Below are 14,182 nucleotides of genomic sequence, written 5' to 3'. Positions count from 1 at the left end.
TAGTGTTGTGAGACTTCTAGCAGCATTTCAAGAAAGTTTCTAAATACTGATTCCCCAAGTAACACCAAATACCTGTTAAGCAATTACTTAAAAGAAACTGCGTATCGCTTGCTTTCTCAAGGGAGGTGACTGCTGGGGCACATGGTAAGCCAACAAGCCCAGAGAGGGCACTGATCTTTAGACCATTTCCTTTACTTTTCCTCTAGAGAGCACCTTCTCCTAAATGCCGCAAGAAGAGGAGACAGCATGCTGTGGTGGAAAAACCTGAAATTACACTTCAATGCTAATACACATGCTAAAGTTTTAGCATCAATATTCCCTGTTAAGCAGCACAGTTGCACTAAATACTGGACAAATTGAGACTGTTGGGGTTTGACTTTCTTTTTAAGTCAACCACATGTTCGCTCTTCCCTTGGGTATAAAAATAATCCTTATTTTATTTCAGACTTTCAAACTATGCAGTTACCCCCAGGAGTTGCAAAATGAACTGCAGAGTATTGCCCATAGTTTAACACCTCCAATAAAATTTGGGTTTATTTTCTGACAGCAGGTGCTTACCCGGGCCAGGGAATGGCAGACTGCCTTTAACTGTCAGCAGGAGTTTTGTCTCCGGGGCCAGGACAGTGGATTTACATACTTAGAGCCAGTACATGCAGTCAGACCTCATTTCCCTGGCACGACAGAAATGCACAACTAGTGACCCAGGGTGACAAGTGAAAGTAGATGAGCCAAGACAGGTTCAGGTACATTAAAGATAGAGATTGGAGACTGAATATGTGGAAAGTGTTCTCTCAACTTCCAGGTCAGTATGGGTCTGCATGCGAAGGGTCATAAGAGGATTAGTGTCAAACTGATAAAGCTTGCTATTTGAACTAAAACCTGTACTGTATGCCCAATGTAGGTAGGATTCTGCTTAGCTGGAGGCAAAAATCCACTTTTCTTCACCTTGTATAGGGTAGGTACTTTTTTTAGTAGCTTTTAAACAAATGCCCTGTTCCACCCCAAATGCAACTGTATTTTTGTGGCTGAAAAGATCTTTAGATACATCTCCATAGCAGGAGCTGAGGTTCAGTCTACAGTCCATGCTGACATACCTGAGCTGGCTAGGACTGAAACAGCTCTTAGCAGCACCACTTCTGGAAACCACGTAAGCACCAAGTCCTAGGCTGGCTTACACTACCTGCACTGCCTGGCTATGCTGAGATCGGTACCAAACCAGCAAGACTGAACTTCACCTGGCTGTCTCACTGCGTGCTGCTGCCCTGCTTCCACCTGCCGTGCACCCCAGTCGTCACTGCTGCTTCCAAGCCCAAGAACCGTCAGTACCGTTCCAGCTCAGGCCCTGAGATAACTAATTTTCTAGTTTCAATATTTGAGCAGTCCTTTGGAGTGCTGAATAAATACTGGATTATTAAATGGGATTTATTTATTTATTTAACAAATAAAACTTGAGCTAGATGTAAATCCAAGAAGAGAAACATGTCTGAAGCTGTGGCTAGGAGCCAATGTGCTCAACAAGTCAGAGTATTTGGCAGACATGCTGTACTGAAATAAAGACACTTCAGCAATTACAGAACACTATAAATGGTTACATAAAACATCTAAGGGCACTCTGTATAGGCTAAGCAGAAAAAAAAAAACCCAACTTTTTACCAGAAACTAAAAAAAAGGTCTTTTTAGAAACCAAGGTTATTCACCATCAGACTTAACGTGAAAACAGCATTAGCTGATACAATGTGAAAAGCTGCTCTAATACTCTCACCCTACACCTCCACTTGCTAATAACACCTGGTTCAGGGAAAAGAAAAAAAAAAAGAGGACAAATCAAATTAAATATTGAGAACTCGGTCAGAAAACAGAACTAGTTAGAAACAGAGGTAAGCTTTGTTCATAAAGCTTTTCTGATGTTGATAAAGAAACACTATAGATCAGAACAGGTGAGTATTTTAATGAAACAAACCATAGCAAAACCAAGGAGAACTAATATTGATGATCTTTGATAGCAAATTTGAATTCTGCCTTCTTTTCTGCTTTCAATAACTAAGAGATCAATCCTAAGAAATCACAGAGAAGTGCGTACAGATGAAGGATTTATCCTTCATATTCTTAAAATGCATGATGTAACCAGAAGTTGCAATCACAAGGTGGAAATAAGGAAAGCTGGGTTTTTACTAGGATAAAAATAACGGCATGTCTACATAGGCAAAGTCATTCAAGAACTTTACCTTTCCTGGGCAGCACTGGAAGATTTCAGCCTGAACTATGCAACTCCAGTAACTACCAAAGCACTATCATGTAAAGAAGAAAAAGTCCAGCATGTATGATTTGTTCTATTACATTCTGCTCTCAAACTTCCTTAGAGAATTCTCTGTTCAACATATTTAAAGAAGGATGGAACTGAATTTATCCCATTCATGGAGAAAAGCAAACCTAACGACCAAAGTTAAAATGCAAAGTGGTCTTTACGTTCCTATATATTTGAACCTTCTGCCTCTACACAAACATCCTTCCTATGACTGTAAGTAAACAACTACTTAAGGAAGGGGTTTAAATAATATTATTACATTAAATTCTAGACACTTGCTGATCACAAATTCATGATTGTATGGTTGTTTTCTAACACCGGGTTGCATACAGAGCCAGATCTCAGGAGACAAAAAACACATTATGGACAAGTACACCTTTATTTAGTTCTGGAATAGCAATGTGGGAACAAGTCTGAGATCTTGATCATCAAGCTCTCGGCTCATGAAGCAGTAATAGCCTTGTACTAGATATTAAAAGTAAATGTGTCTTGTGACAAACACATTTCGCCAAATACTCCTCTGGAGAGAAACTTATCTTTTTGGGATCAGCAAAATGATTTAAAAAATTTAATTTTTCAGAGTTCCTAATTTCCGCTGCCTTCTTTCATGAGACTTTATTAAAAATACGCACCCTTATGCCTCCTGCAGTGTTCACACAGCCTCAGCACCTTTGAAAACCTGGCTGAAAATGTGCACAACTCTGGATATGAGAGCACGGTCACAATGACACATTTTCAGCTTCAGCAGCAATTCAGCTGAACACAACTTAAAACGCATTGCACTGAAAAGGGTTTAAAGACAAAAGAAAAATACGAAATAGAAAAAGCACTTTGCAGGTAGCACCAGGTTCAGTTCAATGACCACGATGAAATAGTCTAGAGGGTCATCACTGGTTTACTTCCCAAAAATGTTTATGTCTGGGATTCACTTAAACCAGGAAACTTTCAAAAAGGGAACTTAGGGACCACCTCAGACTCACGCTCTCTATTCACTCACTTCCCAGCAGAACCAGATGCTGTATGCACTGTACCTGAAATAACCTTTCCCGTCATCCTCTTTGATTTCCAGTGACACGGAGAAGGTGAAAATATCACTGTCTGGAGTCTGTGGGGTGGCAATGGCTGAGAGCGGAGTTTGTTTGGCAGAACGACGGAAGGCAGTGGCAAAGCTGTACAGTATTCGGCTCACCTGCATTTAGACAGCACCGAAGAAAGATCAGAAAGCTACAGACATACAGAATGCAGCAGTTGAAGCCTACCTGAATTTTCACTAAAGAATAGAATGAGAAGTAATTGTACAAAAATAATTCAGTTTTAGCATCTAATTAACTGTTCTTCTACACTTCTTAAAAGGATAAACTATTAAATGTGCATTCTTATTTCATATCTGAAGTTTCTATAATTATCTTAACTTGGGATAGAAAAAAGCCAAAAGCGATGAATTACATTACTTCTAAAGTGCCTGAAATACTTCAGTTCCATTTCAGTAATAACGTTTACATGTACATAGTTATCATTTGAAAAAAAGATTCAACTTACAGCCTCTTGGATTTCACATCGGAAGACATGAATCCTGAAGAGTTCTGCATTGTAGTGGCTTTCAGTGAAAGCAAAGCAATCACTTTCAGGGGTTCCATCATGCCCTCGTACACAGAAAAGGATTTTATAGATTGGATAATTTGCTATTTCTGTATTTGTCTGAGGATCTAAAAGTCTGTTAAGAGAGAGGAAAAAACCCAAAGCTTGCACCTTTAGAAAAATTATTTCAGCCAGATATTAACTTGCAAGCTTTAACAATTTCATAGCTAGTGGAGAAAGTACATCACAAAGAAACCTCTCCTGACTGTCATTTACTGCAAAGCTTGACCAGGATAATTATAGTTAAATTGAACAGCATAAACAAGTACAATGCAACAGACATTTCCAATAATTTCCCCATAGTTTTCAGGGCTTAGCCTTCCAAAAGCTACACTAATATGCAGCAGCAGACAGCCTCATCCCTTTTAAGCCTTGCGTATCACCCATTTTCCAGCCCTACAAACTAAATACTCTCCAGGCTACTTCCAAAGTGTTCATCAATAACCACTCCCACTATGGCTCTGAGGACACCTTGGATATTTCATACTGATCCTTGGGCATAAAATGTCTCTGGTAACCAAATTCAAAGCATCTTTTTTCTCAGATCTCTTTAAAACCCACTTTTTCTACTAAACGAGATGCCAAGTTGCTCACGTCTCCTCCCAGGTAAACTGGGTTTCCTTTGCTAAAAGAAAATAAGATTAAATGCACACAGTCACAGAGCACACCTGAGTGAGCTTCATACCTCACTGTTCCTTCAGAGACATTAGGCACTGACAGAGTCACATCTAAAGAAATCTGGCACTGGCTTCGTAAGATGGACATCATTCTGAGGGCTTCCACTTCACTCCGGGGAGCGTTCACAGAGGCACAGCCTAAGTAGGTGAGCTTGCTAAACACCACGCTGTCCTCATCTGTCATAGGTGTAAAAGGGCTCAAATCCTCACAGTCTAGAGTGAGACGCAAAATTGAACGTAAGAAGCAAGACAAGGCACACGTAAGCAAATTATCAGAGATTGACTCATCACTAACTAAATGACAAAAGTGACCAAGAAACACTTTTGGCCAGGCCAAAACATTACAGGAAAACCCTGCCTGAAAGTGAGTTACTGATGGCAGAGAGCAGCTCAGCTATCCCAACTCTACAACCAGTTCACTCACTTCTAAATATGAGTGCACTGATTTTCATTACAGCAATAAGATGCATAGAGGAGCTAAACAGATTAATATTTTATACAGCCAGGCAAGTAAGCATAATATTTCTGCACACATCTCAAGGCTAGTATAGCAAGTGTTTTCAGAAGAGAGGACAGTTCAGCCTGTGTTAACTCTTGCATCACACAACCTGGCATTTACTGCACTAGGTGATTATAATGGGAGAAATGGGGAAAGGTTGGTGGACACGCCTGTACCTAAATTCTGCTTCCTTTCCCCACAAAGAGCTAGCTTATAAGATACCACCAGGCATTCCCCATTTTTTTCCTAACCTCCCTGGGATGGTTTCACTGGCAAACTCATTTCTGGTTTCTGGAGTCCTGCCACCGACACTGGGTTAATGGTAGAGGATGCTGAAGCTTCAAGGACAACAGGTTCTTCTCCATCTCCATCAGTTCTAACTTCTTCTCCATGGTCCCGGTCACTTGACTGATCTTCCATGGGTGGGTCCATCAGCACGTCTTCAAGCTCCCTCTGCAGCTGCTGTTCACTTCCATTCCCCACAATCTAAGAGCCACAAACAGAGTTGAGACACAAAAAAAGACTGTTTAAATGAAAAAGAAAAAAAAAAACCCAAAACACCAAAAACCACGCCTCAGGCACAGGGTCATTCATATGGCCTTTTCTGCCAACCAAAGCAGCAGTTAACAAATTTGACCTAGTTACAACCATAAACACAAACTGCAATGTGCAAATGCTCACCAGTAAGGATTAATATCCTCCCTGCTTTAGCAAATCAAGATGCTCAAAGCAGCAATTTTCTAGCACTGGAAAAAGTGAGAAGATTACTTTCAAACCAGTCTATAATCATCACCTGCAAAGACTAGCTTATGACAGAAGAAACTTACAGATGTCCACAGTACAGTGGTCTATAATAATTCTCCGAATAGTACCAGAAACGGCCTAATATAATTAAATATGCTACATGGTTCATGGGTAAGATAGCAAGGTTTCACAGGAAGAGAAGAATCTGGAAGAGGATTACACCATCATGCTGAGGAGAAGAGGTAGTATCGTTTTATTTCCTAACACTCATCTACAGCCTGACTTTGCACTCATTGAAGTCAACATGAAAGCATGAAGCAACCTAAATGGTGCGAAATTAGGCCCTAAGCTAGGAAGAGAATGAAGACATTAATTTCAGGAAACCTTCAGATACTGTATCTAGGGAAACTCTTTGTCCATTCCTCTGCCATTAGTAGGGAAGTGACTGATGCTTTACATAGTTTAGAAATTAAGCACAGAAATGGAGTTTACAGAAGTATTTTACCAGATGGCAGTCAGAGAAAGGTACTTGATTCCAACACTTCAGCTGCTGCTGGTTATTACTGTTGGCACCAAAACTCAGCCCTATGAACAATATGCATTTCTATATCCTTATGTCTCTGTAAGCTTACTGACTTAAGACGCTACACACAAGCTAATAAAATCCAAATTGTGCAACTACCCCAAGTTCTTAAAAAGAGTGTAAATGAAATCTTATAAAAGAAACTTCTCCTTTTTTTTTAAATCTGTAAAATAAGGTAGTAAAGAACGGAAGTTGTTAAAAACAGGAGGAAGTATAGAGAGGAGACAGAAATCTGCCCATAGCACAATCTCAGTACTGAAGCAAATTCCATCTGCCTCAAAACTAGCATCTCAGAGTAGAAACTTAAATTTCCCTGAAAGTACCTGAAGCAATGGCCAAGGTTCTCACACTTTAACAGTAAATAAATCAACCTCTAGTCCAGCTAAGATTGCTGAAATAATACTGGAACAGATAATAGAACACCTCCATGCACAGGGATGAGCCTTGCAATGAATTAAACATACTACGAGCAAAACAGCAGATGTCACTTAAATATTTGTACGTGCATTTCCACCAGGTGTGTCTCAGGAATAATTACAGTGAGATTAGAGGTTTCTCAGCCAAGTCAGAATTCTGACATGGTCATTTCCATCACATCCCCAAAGACAAACTTCTCGGTTCAGAGGGAAAAGGAAGAAACATGAAGTTTACTTACTGTCTTCTCTTTCACACTCAGACCCACAATCTCCGAATAATTATCTGTATCTGCAGCTTCTATCTACATTGCATTAAAGGTGTAAATTGCATATTAGTTTTCTGGTGAAAAATAACTATTTAATATACAAGAATATTGACAAAGAACAGAAACTTCTGACCTGGAATTACTGTAGAATAGAGCAGAATACAATTACTTTAAGAGAAGAAAAGTCCCAGATCCCTGTTCTTCAGAAGAAAGTAGGCAAAAAATGAAATTCATGGGTAATGAAAAAAACAGCAAGCACACAAGATCCTAGAGACAGGAGGGACATAAAAAAAGTAATAACCTAGTGACTGTTTTACTACAGAATCTAAACAACAACAACAAAAACCCTGTGAGATGTTTATGCTCTTGAAACTCATGCTCAAACAGAAAGTAATTTTTTAGTATGGATTAAAATATATTCATGTGCTATCTGGGATCATCTGCCAGGAGTAACTGCCTTACTCAGCTGTACATCCACAGAAGTATCAGTAACCTGTAACTAGTTACAGGAATCCACAGATTTGCATTTTCCTGCCAATAACTTTAGTATTCATTTGCATGATGCATTATGGAAGCAATGAAAAATCTTGCACAAGCATGTGGTCAAAGGCATAATCCTTTTAAGTATCAAGTTTATTATTCAGCTCTTTGCAGGCCTTTGTCAGAAAGATGATGATGATGGAAGACGCACCGTGTTACTTTACTGTACACAGTTTATATGTTTTGGAGCAAAATATAATGAATCAATTATAATGTCCTGCCAGCCCCGTTAAAGCCAATATATTAAAAAACCTAAAGCAACTTCTAGTTTACAGGACCTGTCTTCTATGAAACTTGAAGTTAAAATTCATTCTGGCAAAAACCTGCATCTCATATGCTTTTTGCTCACAGTCATGAAACAGACTTCAGTCTGGGTTTGGGAAAGGAAGGTGAGGAATTTATATCCAGTGAGAAGTAAATGTTGTAATGGTATTAACATAAAATGCACATGAAAAATGTTCTATTCTATCAAGATTACAAGCCAAAAAAGTCTGAATGGTGATCTACTGTATTTGGTAAAATAATCAGTATCAGTAACTTATATCTAGATACTGCCCTATAAAACATGATCTTGAAAAAAAAAAATCCTAAAAATAGTAGTGACAGGTAAAACATGAGTCCAAGTTCTTCATGGTGTGACAGGAAATAAGTACGTGAAAAGAAAAAAAAAAAAAAAATCTGTCTCGTAAATATTCTAAAACCTCATCATCAAAATCTTCATTTAAAACATAATTTAAAAGAATACCTCCAAGAAAGCCTTCCTTCTCAGCCCAGACTACCCTCAGAAAAGAATTCTAAAAGACACAGTAAATATACTTTTGGACTGGGGAAGCTCTGCTGTTCTCATAGCCCTAACAGTCAAGCGCAACAAGCCAGCTGCGTGAGAAATGAAGCCTAAAATACAAACTAAGACTAACTTCATGTCAACCAAAGTCTCTTATGCAACTGTATAAATTCACCACATGTGGGAACAGCGCACATTAAGATGTAAACATGCTTGAAACTTTGCTGCAACCCAAAGAAACACTAAGAGGCAGCATGACAGAGTGCAGCAGAACTAAGGGCAGAAGGGAAGAATAAGCAAGGTGTTCCTAATAAAAGCTTCATGTAGGTTTGCTTGAGATAGAGGAAAGAAACCATTCACCCTAATCATCATTTTCTCCATTTCTCACAAAACTGAAAACTAATTTTACTTAACCTTTAAATAGGATGGTAGCGAACTTCCTTTACAGCAACACAGGGGATTTATTAGAACTGCAGTTTATTCCCTTCTCCGAACGCAATGTGCTGCTGGCCTCTGCTGTGAGAGGTCTCCTTGTACTGTGTAGTTCAAGAACTCCTGTTCTACAGCGTGCCTCAGAAGCAAGGCTTTCATAAATCCAGCTCAATCCCACTGGCAGTGGGCAAAAGCAGACACAGAAACAATATGGGAAGGCAGAGACAGCTAGCAAATTATATTTCTGGAAAACACTCACTGACAACCCCTTTTTAAATTGAACCAAGTATTTCAGCATAGACAAAAAGCAAAAACACATCTATGAATCATGCCCAACTGAAGAAAAACATGGTTCCTGATTGTATTCAGAAGAAATATTTCTGTCTGGACTGGAGAAAGAACAAAAATAAAAACACACATTAATTCAGTCCACAGCACTATTACTTAAAACTACAGCATATCAACAAATTTGAAATGAGAGCCTTAAGTCTGATGTACAAATTTCACAGCCTATCACATTCAGCAAACACAAGCCTAAACTTCTAGCACCATCCTCAGACTGCACTTAGCCAACGTAAGATCCCCAAACTGCTTTTCTAAAGAAACAAAACACCAGAAAAAGACACCTGCTCAAATACAAGCCTGAACTTATGTTCTGCTCTTCTTAGTGGGCACATCAAAGCAAATGGGTTTTGACATATATGAACAAATTAGCTTAGTTGTAAGTACCAAAGCAATTGCTTCTCCCTGAAAACACTCATTTGTTCCTATGAAACACATAACCTCACTTCTCATGCTGTACTGTTAATTTCCCATATACTACTTAAAACACTTCGATATCACTGTGACAGTACTTTTAACATTCCTCTGACAACCTTCACAACTCCACTTACCCATGCACACAATAAACAGTTTAATAATACAGTAAAACCGGCTACTGAATGACTATTTACAAGCTGGAAAAAAAAAGATAGCAAGAACAAAGCCACATTCTAGGGTAGTATGTCTCTCTTCTTGTAGAACAATACCAAAAGACAATTTCTGTCCCTAAGAACAGCTAAAAAGTCTCCCCGTTTCCTCTGTTAAAAGTTTTCACCTCCTTAAGCAGAAGAAAGGATGTTAACTGAAAGATCCCTGTATGGCAGAATTTAGACTGCGCACTGACTGCTTATCTAAGGTCTAACGTTTCCATTAATCACTCAGATTGCAGCCAATAACCAAACAGCACATACTCTCAAACGCCAGAACACTGAAAGGCTCAAGGTGAATTACTTTGTTCAAGGATTGTGCTAGGTCTTGGCACCAAATTCATAAAGAAGCTTATCTCTAAGGCCTGCAAAGCTCTGTGACATTCAGTGCTAGATCAGGGAACAGTATAACTTTATTTTACAATTGTGGATGATCAGGAGGCAGCAGTGCTAATGTTCTTCTTCCCTCATCAAAAGGAACGGCATACCTGCAGCCAGCATTTTATAAACCACTTTAGAAGTAAACACACGAGGAAAATTTAAGTAGTATGTTTCAGGAGTTGGTTTGAAATACATTAAGCATATTCTTCTCTGAAATATTTGCAAGCTTTTTGAAGACGACTTTATACACAAGTCTCTTCAATTTCTTTGACTGTACTAAACAAGATACAGCATGTCGTACAAACACTGCAGGACAGCCACAACAAGGCAATTGTTAGACCAGCAATGCAAATAGCTCCCATGTGGAGCAAGAAGTGTTTTTGTGGCATTTCATGTTTCCAAACTTTCTTTGGGAATTAACAGGATGAAATGGAAACTCTGGTTGACTGTGTCTGTCTCCTGGGGTCTCAAATGATGCATCGCAACTTTGGGAGCTAATGACGTACGCTGCCATGTAAGCATCCTCAAGGTAAGCACCACTACGGAGACTATTCTGAATTCTTAAGTATTTATAGCTGCTGGCATTTGCAGCATCTAGAAAGACAAGCGTGAGGTTACAGCCTTTCAGCAGGTTTCATAGATCACCAGGTTGATTGTGCAAGAAAATTTCAGATTTTTTTAGACTATTCTATGATGTGAAGTGGCAATCTTGTGCAACAGCAATAAAATACAAGCGAACATTTTTGCCAGATTAAGCAAAAGTAAGATCTTGAGACTCTTGACTAACAGAGTTAGCTTGAAGTCCTATGTAAAAGAAAATAGCCACTATAATGGCATGTCTTGTCCAGGACTCAAAGGAATGCAAGAAAAACAAAGCAGTTGGGAGGTAAAAGCAAGATGAGCACAAGCATCAAGAAATGTTCAGTAAAGTCTCTGTTACAACTGCTGCTAAGGAAAAGAAGAACACCCAGTCCAACAGGCAGAACATGTGATTTCTTATCATCTTTAAAAACATTATTTTGAAGACATGGATGTCACTGCAGACTTCAGTCTCCTGCGATGGTGGAATATCTCTTTCCATCTCCCACAAAGAACACGCTAACTTGACTCACTCTAGGAAAGATCCAGTTTTCAACACATGAAAATGACGGTATATGGAGTGACCACCTTACTTTTGTCACTTTGTTTAAAGACTGCTGAAATACAAATTGGCATGAAAGATTTTTCTTTAAGTAGCCAAAAAAAAAAAAAAAAAAGAGAGGGGGAGAAAAAAAAAAAAACCCAGAGTGACAAGGGTCTCTTTTCAGAACAGCACTTTTAAAAGTGAGAAGATGTCAATGCCCTTCCGATTCACACAAGCCTACCGCGTAGGCCTGTATTCTCAGACTCATGCCAAGTTGTTAGTTAAAACTACACTTCTACAGTTCTTAAAGAGAACATTTCACATTGGGGAAAACTTTAGTGTATGTTTGCATTAACAGATATGGTCAAATCGAGCGTATGTTAACATTGCTTTCTGTCTGAAAGCTGTGATAAAATCACAGTTCCAAGTTCTTGACAGTCAGTCTGTTTCATCCTAAGCACTTCATGAAGGATTCTGCAAAGTGGGAAAAACCCCAGAGGTAGTGATGGAGAGAGCTTACTCAAAACCTAATTATCACCTCTGACATCAGCAAAAGTAATGCAGAAATCACTGGCAACATTGATTCTTGAGTAAGTTCTCCCTTCTGTCAAGTTTTCCACAATAAAGAAGTCCCTCTTTAAGCTCTCTATGGTTAGTTTGATTTAGAAGAATAGGGAACAAACTCAGGTTATTGATTCTTACCTTCAGTCCTGTTTTTTCATCATCACTACCATTATTTGTAGATGGTGTTTCATCCCCTTGCCTGGAAACCAAGACAAAATCTTCACTGTTAAGAGTGGATACCGAGTCTGAAGAGACACTGATTTTTCCAACAGAAGCCTTGTCATCCATGACTTAAAAAGGAAGTTCGATTCATGAATGAGATTAAATATGTTATAAACTCCTGAAAAACAAAAATCATAAAAATACTTATATAAAACTTCATGCTAAAATGCTCAAACGTTTCTTTTCAGAAACCTGCTGACTAGTTAGAAGTAACTCATCTGACAGTATAACCAAGTTACAACTCTTCTGTCAGCGTACACTCACAGTCCTGCTTTGACTTTGCTAAGAAGCGCGCCACTATTAGAGCACTGGTTTCCATAGCTCACAACAGGGAAGTTAATGAATCTTTTTGCAGCATTTCATGATTATGTCAGGCACCGTTTTCTACACATAGCACAGAACAGGCCCTGGGAACACACACCACGGCTGCTGACAAAGGACTCATATTAAGGCCAGAACTATAAAGTCCCTTTACTTTCTTCAGATAATCTGTCTGCCTTTACCTATGTTCATGCAAAAATTACTTCCATAGCTATGAGAGCTTGCTGTATGCTGCAGTCACATTCTTTTCCCCCAAAACAAGAGTTAGATCTAACTCTTGATATTTTGTGGTCAGGATGCTCTAAAACCTCGGGACATACAGCATTTTATGAACCTATGCTGAATCTTCTGTACTGTAAGGAACAATAAAAGAAAAGACTTCCAAGAAGCAGGACGAACAGCATAGGCTGGATCAGTACTGAGAATCAGAGCCAACAGAGGATTTTAAAAAGCTGGAACTGGCACTGAGAGGCATTTGAAGGAAGGAACAAAAGGTGAAGTTCAGCTGCACACCTTGAACTCTCCAGCACAGATTCTCAGAATCCGTGGCTCAAAACAGACTGCCGTGATAAAAATGGTGATTAAATTTCCCAGAAACCCAAATATACCCTTATCACAATGGCTCGGGTCTTTACGTACTCCCAAGCCTGACCAAAGCCGAGTGCTTTTTCAGCCTCAAGTTCTGCCTTCCATTCGGTGGAGCGCTGTCCCAACCTGGCTTCCAACAGAACAGCCAAACAACGGAGAAAACTGGCATATCCACAAGCATGGCTCATCACATTCCTCGCTGAACCAAGAACAATGCACCAAAAATAGCAACGCCCGCTTTTATATCTATCAATACCCTTCTCTCCACAGCCACCAATATGACTTGAAAATCTGCCAGGAGGACAACCACCTTTTTTCCCCGCTCTGGGTTATTTTTAACCTGATTACTTTCCCAACTGAGTCGCTTCATGGTCCTGAAATGTGTTTCACTGGACAAGTGAAGCACCGCACATGAGGAAGAACGGATGTGGGCTATTTATGAACAACAATACACCTATGATTATCGGGTTTCATTTTCAAAAGCGTGTAAGATATTTAGATATCCTTCTCAAAAAAACATTTTAAGATCCACTGACTTTCAATGAGAATTACTGGCTGAGAAATTTAGATCCTTTGAACGGTTTTACCCACTGCATGCATCTATCTGGTATTACTCGCGCATACCTTAAAGGTAGGGCAGAGTTCTCATTTTTAAAGCTACTTTTGTTTAAAGAACTCATATTAAAACATTTCTATAGAATTTCCTTATTGCACCATCTACATAATATGCAGATCATCTGAAAGTAACTAAATCAAATATATTGAAACACAGAATAAAAATAAGCTTCAAACACTTAATATCCCTTTGGCTTTACTGTTTTCATTCAAACAGTGCAAGCTCATCTGCCACACTAAGACGGTACGAGTAGCAGAGCGGGCTTTGATCACAAGCAGCTGTAAAGATCACCTCGGCAAGGATCAATTTAGCAGTTTATTTTGGTATAGCACGTCTGTCTTGAAGTGTTAATTTCACCTATTTCCGAAGTCTTTCAATCTGATGCCCTTCACCAACATTAACTTCAATCAAAGAAAAAGTATGCTGTGCTTTTGCATACTCCTTTTTTTTAGTGGCGTGGTGTAAACAGACACCACGCTTGATCCTGGAGCACAGCTGGCTTGGCCTAACCCCTA

The 14,182-nt window shown here is 39.2% G+C and overlaps 1 protein-coding gene across 2 annotated transcripts in view; it reads right to left on the bottom strand.

Moving 5' to 3' along the window:
• RABGAP1 (RAB GTPase activating protein 1) overlaps positions 1-14,182 on the bottom strand; it is a 75,949-nt gene that overhangs the window by 56,871 nt on the left and 4,896 nt on the right. For both annotated transcript variants that reach the window (XM_075716997.1, XM_075716998.1), the window contains exons 2-6: positions 12,059-12,260; positions 5,371-5,605; positions 4,629-4,833; positions 3,845-4,019; positions 3,337-3,494 (exon numbers count right to left, since the gene is read on the bottom strand). In XM_075716997.1, coding sequence (XP_075573112.1) covers positions 3,337-3,494; positions 3,845-4,019; positions 4,629-4,833; positions 5,371-5,605; positions 12,059-12,208 — 923 coding nt within the window. In that variant the 5' untranslated portion in view covers positions 12,209-12,260. The remainder of the gene's footprint in view (positions 1-3,336; positions 3,495-3,844; positions 4,020-4,628; positions 4,834-5,370; positions 5,606-12,058; positions 12,261-14,182) is intronic.

Source organism: Pelecanus crispus, chromosome 9 (genome assembly GCF_030463565.1).
Source record: "Pelecanus crispus isolate bPelCri1 chromosome 9, bPelCri1.pri, whole genome shotgun sequence".
NCBI lineage: Eukaryota > Metazoa > Chordata > Aves > Pelecaniformes > Pelecanidae > Pelecanus > Pelecanus crispus.
The sequence above is the reverse complement of the archived record's forward strand: the minus strand, read 5'-3'. Positions and strand labels throughout refer to the sequence as shown.